Source organism: Symsagittifera roscoffensis, chromosome 9 (genome assembly GCF_963678635.1).
Source record: "Symsagittifera roscoffensis chromosome 9, txSymRosc1.1, whole genome shotgun sequence".
Taxonomy (NCBI): Eukaryota; Metazoa; Xenacoelomorpha; order Acoela; family Convolutidae; genus Symsagittifera; species Symsagittifera roscoffensis.
This window is the reverse complement of record NC_087070.1, coordinates 10,259,736-10,272,608: the sequence shown is the minus strand read 5'-3', so window position 1 is coordinate 10,272,608 and position 12,873 is coordinate 10,259,736. Positions and strand designations below refer to the sequence as shown.

General features: G+C 34.0%; 2 protein-coding genes across 2 annotated transcripts in view; one reads left to right on the top strand and one right to left on the bottom strand.

Annotated features, from left to right (window-relative positions):
• Window positions 1–12,873, top strand: part of LOC134854554 (uncharacterized) — a 245,060-nt gene that overhangs the window by 21,700 nt on the left and 210,487 nt on the right. The gene's annotated exons all lie outside the window — the stretch shown is intronic.
• The window catches only part of LOC134854516 (uncharacterized), a 22,132-nt gene continuing 16,260 nt past the window's right edge, over window positions 7,002–12,873 (bottom strand). Inside the window, exon 3 of the mRNA XM_063870807.1 lies at window positions 7,002–7,593. Coding sequence (XP_063726877.1) covers window positions 7,314–7,593 — 280 coding nt within the window. The 3' untranslated portion in view covers window positions 7,002–7,313. The remainder of the gene's footprint in view (window positions 7,594–12,873) is intronic.

Genomic DNA, 12,873 nt, shown 5'->3' with positions numbered 1-12,873 from the left:
TAGTGATAGTTTCATAACCTGTAAATAGCATAACCTGTACATAAACTGAAAATTAGTGAACCTTCTTTTTTTTTCTAACCTTAGTTGCAATTATTGGTGCCTATTTTGGGGCAACTCTACAGCTTTTTGACATGTGCTTTGACATTCGCATGCTAAAAAGTTAACACAGTTGATGCATTTTTATTTCATCAAATGAACCGAAAAAAGCTATTTGTCTCAAACAACCTAATGGTAATAAAAACTCAATTCCAGAAATTTTTGAATACAATATGCCTTGCAATTTTTTGAATTGCATAATTTAATCATTATGTGGCTTTATTTTTTGCAATTTGTCACATGCAAAGGTGGTGTGGATTCCTTCAACTTTTTATCTTCCAAATCATTACTTGCAAAATTGTGTCTTTTTGTCTTTGGTGCCACTTTTGCTGAACAGATTTGGCAATCTATTAGCATATTTTGCTGTTTTATTCGTGACCAGTGTTTGTCGGTGGTTAAGCGAGCGCGGCTGAGTGGTTAGTGCTCGTGATTCAAAATCTCCTGCTTGCAGTAGGGCGCAGATCGAATCCTATACCTAGCTGAAATTTTGCTAACTCAAGGGTTAATTCTATTTGTCATACTGCAATTTCTAGAGCTGTATTTTTTCGTGTTCTCGCTAGTGTTTGTGAAGCGAAGGTTCGCCTCTATGTTTAATTTTCTTCGTGCGATTTAGGGTGATTTGATGTTGCGCTTTTTCACAACTTCAAACTCGATGCGAACAAACGTTTTTAGTGACGGCATGATAGGATCCGCATCACTTGAATTCATCCGCATTAATAGTTGCTGCTCTTCTAAGATTATTCGAAAGTAGTAAACCATATAGAGCAGCCCAGACAAGCTGCAAAAACTGAATTACGTAACAAAATAACAGTTGCGCATATCTGCGCAGTAGAAAGCAAAGATAAAGAAAATTGATTGGGTTAGCGGGTAGTTATTACTCTTGTGATAACCAAGGGTACTGCTGTACCGCGACAATTCGCAACTAAAAAAAGCTGGTAACAAAAGTGACTCGCAAATTTTAAGGAAAGCGACAACTCGCAAAGTTTGAAAATTAATTAAACTTATGCATCAAGAGCTTTCGGCTTAAGCTCTGAATTTCGTATAAAGAACCCTCTGTTGGCAACCACACAAGTTGGCGAGACTGTAGAGGTGTATATATTGCGCCTTATCTTGTAATGCGAGTTTTCTGTTATTGCGAGTTGTCTTTTCTTGCGAGTTGTCGAATTACTTGTGCAATCGGGTTGTAGATTTTTTTTTACCGTCACTAACTTTGTTCACATGTTCACCTTTTTTAGTGGATCTTCCCATGTAAACTTTCCTCAGCCAATAGACAAAATTTGAAGCTGACTGCCTTTTAACTCCTCTTCTTTATAATTTGTTATAAATTGGTAGTATCTTTACCAACTCCCATTTCCTGACATTTCAGTTTTCGTGCCTTCATTAGTTTTCATCACTTAATTGGCTTCAAAGGTTTCGGCGTAAAATATAGCCGCTTTGTTACCTCATACTGCATTCTATGAGCGGAAAGTTTTCTAAAAGATGTGTGTGTTTTGAGGATTGGTACTTGGTAGATTTTTTTTTTTCGACTTCGTTTACATTTTTTGACAGTGCTTTGATTTCATTTTTTTCCTAGTCTCTCATTTTTTGTGCCTTTAACTTGAAAATAGCGCCCTGACTTGATTTTGTGCGAAAATGTCAGGGAGCTGTGACCAAAGAATTTCATGCAAACGAACCAAAAGGTCAAACAATCCTGAATGAAGTAAATCCATTCAGCTCAAAAATTCTTTTCGAGGTTTGTTCAGTTCCAATTAAAAATAAGATCAAAGTAATTTACGAAAGGGAAAAGTGTTCGGGTAGGCTGGCATTTTTTTCCTCAAAAGCCTTCTATTAACTGTATAATTAGAGACCAGTGCACTCTGTTTTGGTAACCATTTCTACCTCCTTCGCAAATTAAAGTCAATTGAATATTCATCGCCACGCAGTATCCTTTAAAGAGGAAAAGTGCCATCTACGTTGAGTGTTGGAAAATTTAATTACGCAGATCATAATAGTTGTGCCGAGTATACGTGCAGTAGAAATCAAAAAGTTAAGAAATTGATTGATTAGGGAAGCTCTTAGTTCTTACAATTGCGATGAGTGAGGATATTGCAACCGGTTGAAAGAGTTTTTCGTGATGACGAGACTGTGGAGCTGTATATATTGCGCCTTATCTTGTAATGCGAATTTTTTGTTATTGCGAGATGTCTTTTGTTGCCAGTCGTCAAAATACTTGTGCAATCGGGTTGTAGACTTTTTTAACCGTCACTAATTTTCTAAAAGATGTGTGTGTTTTGAGGATTGTTACTTGGTAGATCTTTTTTTTTCGACTTCGTTTACATTTTTCGACAGTGCTTTTGATTTAATTTTTTTCCTAGTCTCTCATTTTTTGTGCCTTTAACTTGAAAATGGCGCCCTGACTTGCTTTTGTGCAAAAATGTCAGGGAGCTGTGACCAAAGAATTTCATGCAAACGAACCAAAAGGTCAAACAATCCTAAATGAAGTAAATCCATTCAGCTCAAAAATTCTTTTCGATGTTTGTTCAGTTCCAATTAAAAATAAGATCAAAGTTATTTACGAATGAGAAAATTATTCGGGTAGGCTGGCAGTTTTTTTCCTCAAAAGCCTTCTTTTAACTGTATAATTAGAGATCTATTAGCTATTTACCTCTTTCGCAAATTAAGGTCAACTGAATATTCATCGCCACGCAGTATCCTTTAAAGAGGAAAAGAGCAATCTACGTTAAATGTTGAAAAATTGAATTATGCAGATCATAATAGTTGTACCGAGTATACGTGCAGTAGAAATCAAAAACTTAAGAAATTGATTGATTAGGGAAGCTCTTAGTTCTTACAATTGCGATGAGTGAGGATATTGCAACCGGTTGAAAGAGTTTTTTGTGTTACTAACTTGTTTACATAAGCTCCAATTTTGTTGATCTTCGAAACTACTTTGACTTTTCGTCAACCAAGAGACATACTTTGTAGTAGTTAGAACATAGGTGAAAGATGCCGGAGGGAAAAAGAACCCGGCCTGAGGACACGAAGTGCCCGATGGCGGCTCTTTTACCCGAGGCCATCTTCAACTATCTTCTAATTGTTGAAGAGTATGTTTTTGCTCTTTCTGAGGTAAAGAGCGCAGGAAATTTTGAAAGAGCCCGGAAAATTGCGCGAAGCTATGCAAATGATTTCTTTTTTCTTTCATGCGTTCTAATATTTCATTTTTCATTTATGCCATGTCGTGAAAGAACATGAGTGAAAGAGCAAAAACATACTCTTCGAGTTTTTTTGCAATTTTAGTTCCCCTTTGATTCGAAAGTTGTCACAAGTTGGTTGTACTTTTACCAACTCCGATCTGTTGAAACTTCATTTGTTTCCTTTTCTTAATGGTTTTCTTTTTTAATGGGTTTTTTTTTAATGGGTTTCAAAAGTTCATTTATAGTATACCGCCTCAGTGGCCCTAAATTTTGTCGTATGAGCAAAAAATTGTCTAAATTAGGTTTGTATGTGCCCGGAGGGAGGGAACTTGATTTTTATTTCGAGTTTCTGTTTCTTTTATGCAACTAATTTTTGTCTGCTCAAGTTTTGTCTAGTTAATACGCTTTTCAAACTTTTGTTGCGATGTATATTTTTTATTCAATATTTGTTTTTGATATGTTTTTCTCAAAAAGAATTTTCATGACCTTCGCGCAAAGTAAATGAAAGTTATTGTAGATCTAAATTTTTGGAAACTTTTCTTGCTTTTTTATCTGCGGTTTTAGTTTCCTTCAATCCCAGTAGCTTTAAAAGCTATGTATGTATCGTATCAGAAATTCTGTGAAGCTCTGTTACTTACCCCTCGCGCGAAAATGTCAAGTTGTTGTAACCAAAGTTACTTTAATAAACTAGTACCTCAAGCAACCCTTAATTTAAATTTAAATCAGCTCAAAAACTAATTTCCTTGTTTGTTTCCTTCAAAATAAAAGTTACTTCAAGTTATCAACAATATTTTTTGAATTTTTCTGGACGAAAGAATTTAACTGCGGATTCAGGTCTGTTGAAGATTATTTTCTCAAACCCATATTTTCGTACTTACAGTTAAATTTGATTGATTTGCGATTAAGCAATCAATTTAACTGCTTCGCATCAAGTATTAGCCTTTTTCCCGTAGACATAATTTAAGTCTGACTGCATTTTAAATACCTTTTTCGAAAATTGTAATAAGCTGGTTGTATAATTACTAACTACGGTTTGGTGAAAGTTCATTTTTGTAATTGTAAAGTGGTTAAGCAGCAGGTAAATGGATTAAGCAATCACTCTACCTGCTTCGCATAGCTAACGCAAAAATTTTGCAACAAACGTATATTTCAACCTAAAAAGGAGTTACCTTTACACCTCTTTGCAACATTGTCCTTACTTGTTCACAAATCACCAATTGGGACCAGTTGAATTAAAAAAAAATTGAAATGCGTGAAATAATTTATTGTTTTCAAACCCAATTTCAAGTCAACTAAAACTTTTTTGTTATCAACAACACCTCGATGGACGCAACAAAAGGAAGCCAAATAATGCAAAAAAAAACAATCTCAGCTGTCGAAAACTGTAACGAGTTTCTGTTTGTTTCAAAAAATATCAGTCTGATTGCAAATTGTGTATTTTATGATCAACTAAAATTGATTTATCTCTTGATTCAACTGTTTCAAATGCGTTTTTGCAATTGCAAAATATATGCTTTCGAAACAAGACACTCAATTTTTGGTCATGAAAATCAAAACAGTTTTCGTGCTCAGCGAAAAAAAAACATCCACTTTAGCATGATAATGTAAAATATATAAACGGTTTTTTGCGATTGGGGTCTTCATTCATGCCATTTTCTATAGAAACTGAACCAATTAAAAGCACAAGTTCTCATGGTTTCTAGTTACTATTTAATTACGTATATTTGCTCAAAATTTATATTAACGAATATTTATTTTAACTATTTGGTTCTTCTACTTTTTGTTCCGACTTTCGAAGAAAGAGACGGATTATTTGTGCTCGGGTTGGTTTTTTCCAGACAAACTATGACTGTTTAACTAGCAATTTTTAACAGATTTTTATTGTATCATTTGAGAAGTACTGCTGTTTTGAGCCCAAATCTAAAAAGATATTTTACCTGTGATCTTTTTTTGTAAGGTTATGGGTTTTTTTGTAACCATTAACGCTCAATAAATTTCGTGCTATTAACGCGTAAGCACACATTTAATCCACAAGAGTTCGGTCCAAATTTTAGTCAGGCATGCTCTTTGGTCTATTTAATACTTTGCTATATCCAAAATATATAACTTTTTTCTTGGCATGGCGTGCGGGGGGCTGATTTTCTAAAAAAGTTTTTTCAGGTTGTTTTTGAAAATTTTATCATTTATTTTATTTTAAATTACTGCATAGAAATAAAAACGAAGAGGTAACACTCAGGGTTTCACCCTGATATAAGCAGTCTTGTCATTTTTAATTCTATTTTCCTACACAGAATCAAAAAAGATAGAATGATATGTTTGGAAAAACTCACAGCAACGCTGACCAGTTCAAACTTAATAGAGTTCTAACATTTCATGAGATGCAATCACCCAATCTTCTCTGCTTACGATCCAAAAAAAATTAATGCAATTAATGACTCATTTTTTTAATGGAACAAACTGCCTTGAAAAAGAGAAGGTCTAAACTCAATTGTTTTGAACTACCCTGCAGTAAAATTGAAAACAAGGATGCCAATCAACTTGGAGCAGAGGGAATAAACTTTTGATTGTTCTTTCAGAAAGTAGTGTTCTTTTGCGAATTTCCATTATCGAAAAAAAAAGAATTTAATATTTTAATGCATAATTACAAATTCTTGTTAATACTTTTTCAACATGAATAAAAGTTGGTTCTTGTTGGGATGGGGTGAAATGGATCTGCAATTTTCAAGGGAATAGGCGTTGTCAATGGAAAATTTAGTCGTGACAATACCCAAGTCTGAGTATTGTCCAAGTCAAGACCCAAGACTGAAAACAGATTTGTATTGCCTTTTTTTACATCAATAGAACTTAATTTAAAACACTACAAAAATTATTAAAAAGGGAGCATTTTGCTGATTGGTTTGATACCGGAACATTTTAAATATAGCTTGGTTTTTTGTTCGTTTTAATTTAAGTTTAAACAAATTAATTTTTTTCTCTGCTTAACAAAACGTTCGCCATTTAGTATCTAACCCTTTGTCTCAGCGGTCCAACTAATTTAAGACTTTAATTTGTTTTTCTTTGTGCTGCAACAACAAGTATAAGGTTTTCTATTAATTTTTCTATTGAATGTCAGCAAAATTAATTTTTCATCTTTTTTTCTTTTTCTCATTTTTCTGAAAATATACTAAATTTTTGATCAATATTTATTTATTTAATCTGAGACGGCTGAACTATCTGCCTTAAGTTAGATAAAACCTAGAAAGTCTAGAATAAAACCGAGTCAAAAAACAAAACAAACCCAACACATCTATTTTTTTTACAAATCATCAGTACTATTATCTATGAAACTTCTACGTTTTAAATTGAATGCAAGTTACAAATAGTTCACATCAAACAGCTAAAAACAAACATGGCAGATGAACATCTAATACAGAAAGATAATTTGAAGCGATAAAGTTGATTTGATTGAAAATCTGGGGTGCTGAAAAAGCCATTATCACGTGTATAAACACGCCAGAAAGCTGAGTAATTGCTAAAGCAGAAAAAAGTTTGTGTTTTCATAATTTATGGAAGAATGATAGCCAAACGTTTCCACAGTATAGAAAGTTGCTATTCATACACTTTTAATGCAACATGATAGCGATGATTCATCTGGACAGCGCTGAGAATTAGTCAAATTTTCTATAATCCAAATTGATAATGAATTTTCTCTAATATTTTTTCGAAAATGCATCAAAAATGTACCTCAAAAAACTGGGAAATGAGCTAAAATTACGGTGGCCCACTGATGATTATTCCAAATCTTCAGATCACAATCGTTTTGGCTTATTTCGAGACAAATAACTCATTAAGAATGTCATAGCCTGTATAATATTGTGTTTGGCGTAATTTGGGATATTAGGTTATTTAGATTTAGTTATTATAGAGAAAATCGGATCTCTTCAACTATATCTGCCCTCTCCAAGGAGGGAGGGGGAGCATTCGCTAAAAGGCACAATATTTTTCAGCGGTAACGTTTTAAATGATTAGGGGATTGGTTAAAGAGACCCTGAACATAATTTATTTTTAGATAACTTCTCGCTGACACGTGAACATAAGTTTGATCTTCGATCTGAAATAACTGTTCATAAACATATAAATGAGAGGATTGATTGAAAAGTTCACACAAAACACTGTTTGCACAACGACCTTGAGTTGTTTCTGTTGCTCCACCCACTCGTTTGTCTCTTCGTGAATTGTGTCAATCAAATGGAGCAAAAGATCAGGAAGTGTCAAAATAGCGAATGCACAGCCGACACAGATGAACAGAATTGACAGTTTTTTCTCGTATTCCACTCCGCTGAACCTAAATAGGTTGTATTACTTGATTAGCTGATATCGGGTAAGGGGGTGCGGTTTAGTTGACGTTGAAACGAACGGTTCCCATCTTCAAAAACTTCGGGACATCGCCTCTTCATTGGAGCTTTTGTAACAATTTTGCACAATTTTCTAATCGCGGTGATTTTAGTACCAAAAGTAGAAAAAAAAACAATTGAAAAAAAATGTACTTTTTTTTCATTTCCGTTTTTTGCTCTGTAATAATGAGTTGAACTTGAGCTTGAAATTGGATATTAATTAACAGTACAGATACGGCTAAAAGTTACCTAAAGTAAATTAGAATATTAAGGATGTGAACGATTTTTTTGCTGAAAGTAAGAAAAGAAAACGAAGTAGGAAATACTTGATCATAATTTTCTCAACAGCAAAGGCAATTTCCTTAACTAAAAGAGCTTTAAAATGATAATACATTTTTCGCCCTATGCGCGTTCGAGGTACCTGACCCTCGCGGAGGAAAAAAACCAACCCTAGGCTAAAGTTCCTTCCCAGCCGTAGTGTATACAGACAGCAATTGAGGTTGTGGAATATCTCATATCATTTCAGTCGTTATTCAAGCTTCAAAATTAAAATGCCCAAAAACTACCACGTGCCGAGAAAAATCGATTATTTTTCCTGAGCTTTTTGCTTGGGCTGATAAGTATCTAGCGAGCATGCTAATTTGACAATTGATTGCTGGATTTTGTTTTTTAATCAACAAACGAGCGGACTGTTATTTATTAAAATTTGGATCTTGCCTTGTCTTGAACAAAAAACGGCCCTTTAAGAAACACGATTGAACGAAATGTTTCACTCTGAGTTACTTGTCAAAAAAGGAACATTTTCAAACCCCCATGTGATAATTGCAGAGCAACCGACAATTCGTTAATCTGGACAAATTAATCTTGCTCGTACTTCCGAATATTTGCTTCAACTATATTTTTTTCACAGACAGTTCTGGAATAAAAAAATAACGTTTTTAGACAGGTTTTTTTATTTCCTTGAAAATGTATTTGAAATCATCTTAAACAGTTAAAACTTTGTCTTTTCTCCTAAATAGCCAAAACGAATTATTTGAATCGTATAGGAAGTTAAAGTGACATTTTCGCTTGCTTCAGATCAATTTGGAGTCATAATGAGTGCGGTACATTTGCCATGGTTAAAAGATTGATGCTTACGCTTTCATCATCATGGATGAATTTCAAAAATCGCGTATAAATTAGTCAAAAACATAGCCTAATTGGCTATTTTCGAGCCCCCTATTTTTTTTCTAAAAAAAACTGAGCTAAACTATTTTTTGCTATTTTATACTCAAGGGGTTGATATCTTCATTGGGATATAAAAATTTTTAATAAAAACTTTGTTTACATCGTGGAAACTAGTCTGTATACAAAAATACTCAAGCATATAAATTCCGTTATTTTCTAAGGTCGAAACAAGACTGCTCATATCAGGGTGAAGCCTTGAATGTTTCGACTGCCTTTTAAGGTTTATGGAGCAGTAATAACATGGAAAATTTAAATGTAATAAATTTGAATTAAAAAGTTTTTTGTAAAAAATTGATTTTTTTTTTGTGAAAACATCCCCCCACACGCCATTATTAAGTACAAAGGGATAAATTTTACTCCTATTAACAAATCAATTATGGCATATAATTTTCCCTGAACCAATTTGGAACGATTTCTATGAGGAATTAAATCTCGCTTACGCGTTAATAGCGCGAAACATATCGCGCGTTAATTGTCCCAAATTGACCGAGATGGCAATCTTTAAACCCCCATAATTTAACAAAAAATAATCACAGGTAAAATATTTTTTCAAAATTAAGCTCAAGGCAACAATACCTTTTGAACGATATAAAAAAAATCCCTCAAAAATGACTAACTAAAAAGTCAAAATTTGTCTGAAGAAAAAAACCCACCCCGATCACAAATATTCCGTTACTTTCGTTACGAAAGTCGGAACAATAATTTGAATGCAAATCATTCTGTGCGTATGAAACGCAAAATCAGTAAGTAAGTTAACATTTATTGTCGAGATGTTTTTTATTCAAGCCAAATTTGAGTGTTGAATTATCGGCTTTTGACAAAAATTGCTTATAATTTGAGATATCGATGTCTTGAGCCAAAAACTTAAAATTAAACCCAGAAGAGTTTTTTGTTAAGTGATAGGGATTTGAACATTACCAATTCGGCTAATTTGAAATAATTGTTGCGCGCTATTCACTTTCTGTTAAAATTTATCAAAGTAATCAAAACATTGCGGCTGGGAAATCATTTCAAATTGAATTGGGACCCAAAGGAGGGGATGGGAGCAAAAAGGGGACTTGCAGACAAAAAAGGGTATTGTATAATTTTAAAATGGGACAACCGTAACTTTTTTCAAACTAGGAGATACAATAAGCGTGGGGTTTTGCCACCAGCACAGAGCCAACTTTCTTTCCTAATCGATTGGAAGCACACATGAAAGTTTGAATTCGTTTGGCTGATCAATATTAGGAAAACGCTTTGATGTATTCAGACAAAAAAGTCTGAGTTTACTAGAAATGTTTATCATACAACTTTTATGCAATCCCATATGTCACAAAAAATCAAAAAAGTTCTATGACTATCACTTGCACTTTTTCTTATTTGCAAATTGTGTACGACCATAAACGCCTTTTTGTTTGGCGTTTTTTCCATAAACCAAAAAAAAGACCCTGGTTACCCAAAAGGGAGGTGGATTATCAAAAAACTTTCGAAAACTTGTTGACCTTTTTTTGTTCGATTAAATTGACTTTCCGAGCTCTCCCAAAGCACTAAACAGACTGTGTTTTGGCCAAATTTTTTGCGCCGGAGGCAAAATTTTCAAAAAACAGGCCAAAAAACGACGTTCTTCGGCACTTTTCGGAAAATGTTGACCAAAAAATTGCGTTTTTTGGCGCGCGCTCCGTCCTCAAGTTTACTATATATTGGCGCCGAAGCCGCGTTAAGAGAGTTTTTAGGGTCCGTTGCCAAAAAATGATATCTCAAAATAGTGCAAAGGGGGACACTTTGGGTCGGCAGGGGTTCGAATCCTTGAGGAGACAAAAAAGCGTCCTCATACCCCGCCCTCACCCCTAAACCCGCCCCTATATTGGACACTTTGAGTTAAAAATTGATAGCCCAATGCATACAAAAATGCACTACAAAAAATATGTGAGTATGTAAATTGTGTGTTTGAGTCTGGTGCATGAAAAAGATTAAATAAAAGTTTCTTGAGGAATTTTTTTATTGAAAAAAAAACAAGAGGAAATTGTATGATATGCTTTTTTGCCAATAGTTCTTTGATTTTACTTTACGTCGATACGTCGAAGTTTATTATGCCAATACTAAAAAAGAATCATTCAAAATTAATTACACAATTTTAGCAAAAAGTAAAAAGTTTGTGCGATTAGCAATTTTTCAATTTTGGTCTTTGGAGGTCAGCTGGGCTGTTTAACAATTAAACACCTCCCACAAATTTTTTTTTAAATGGAGCTGTTTCCTGAAATATTTTCTGGGAAGACTAATTAAATGCTTCAAATTAAATGCTTCAAATTGTTGTTAATTTGCTCAAAAAATTTGCTGAATTTTTTGCAAAAAGTTTCTGCTTTCTGGTTTGCAAGTATTTCAGATCGACTGTTTACCTCTTTTACGTAATATTTTTTAGCATATAGAATTCATTTAACAATTTCTGTATTATAGATGCACTCATTTGACTTGTTGCGTCCCGAATTATAGCAGATTAGATTTGTTGGAAAATGAAAACTAGGCAAACCTCAAATAAAAATGCAGAATTTCAAGGAAATTTCAACTAAACTTAGGATTTTATATTTAAAAAAACTAACAATTTTGCGTTCATATCCATTGTTTGTGATACCGTTGCTTGCTATTTTAAAAATTTTTCAAAAAAAAAAACATAAAAAAAAAATAAGTTTTGCTCAAAATAAAATGACAAAAAAACTTTCTAAAAAAAAATTTCGTAAAAGCCAACTAAAACATTATGACATGTGGCGTTATGATAACCATTTCTCCAAAATTGGTCCGAAATAAAAGTGTGATTACAAAATGCTAAGTTATAATGGAAAAATTTCAGGGTTTATACTTATTCAACTCAAACTGGCTCTTTTCTCTTTTTTGATGTGCTCTCTTTTTGGGCCAGGGGCGGATTTAGGGGGGGGGGGGGGGACGGACACCCTCTCCTCAGGGATTCGACCCCCTGCCAACCCAAAAGGTCCCCCTTTGGTACTTTTTAAGAAATCAGTTTTTGCCGACCAACCCTAAACTTTTTCTAAAGGCGCCTTTGGCGCCAACATTATACTCACTTTGAGGGGGAGCTCGCGCCAAAAAAAACGCAATTTTTTTTTGTCAAAATTTTCCACAAAGGGCCCAAAAACTGCTTTTTTGACCTGTTTTATCAATAAACTTGCCTGCGGCGCAGAAAATTCGGCCAAAACAGGGTTTTTTTTACTGCTCTGGGAGAGCTCAGAAAATCACTTTAGTCTACCTAAAAAAAGGTCGACCGAATTTCAAAAGTTTTTCAAAAATCTGCCCCCCCTCGAGAAAATCCTAGATCCGCCCCTGTTTTGGGCCATAAGCGTTTTTAATTGTCACTCAGTTTGTGTTTTTTATTCTTTTATTCAATTCTCGAGATATCAATCCTGAATTTTTAAGCATGATAATTCCAATTTTGTATTAAAAAAGTTTCATTTTCAATTTTTTTAGTTTAGGGGGATGCAACCGAAAATATCTAAATTCCATGAAGCAGATAATTAAAGCAATGGGATTGATGTGTTGCACTCTTGCCAATTCTGGGCTCTTTTTCCTTTTCCCCCCACCTGCAATTTTTTATAATTAAAATTACTGTTCACATTGGCCGATTGTCATAAAAAATCTATGACTAAAAAAGACTATGACAAACATATTTGGTCTTCATAATAAAACTTGTAAAACCTTTCATTAGACCATAAAATTGATGCTTGTGTGAGGTGGGGGGGGGGGGAGGAAAAAGAGCCTAATTCTGAAACACGAGCTGTATATGCTACGCTCTGCAATTATTTCTTGTATTATCAGCGCTTTTGACTCATGCAAAAATGTGATACGACTCATGCAAAATTGTGATATGACTCATGCAAGAATGTGATATGACTCTTACAAAAAATGTCATCGCCAGGCCATAAAAGATCGTAATGATTCATAATCTGTAAATTTAGCTGTTTTTGGCCTCAAACCTATTAAAGAGTCCTTACGCTTTTAGACAATGCATATTGGCT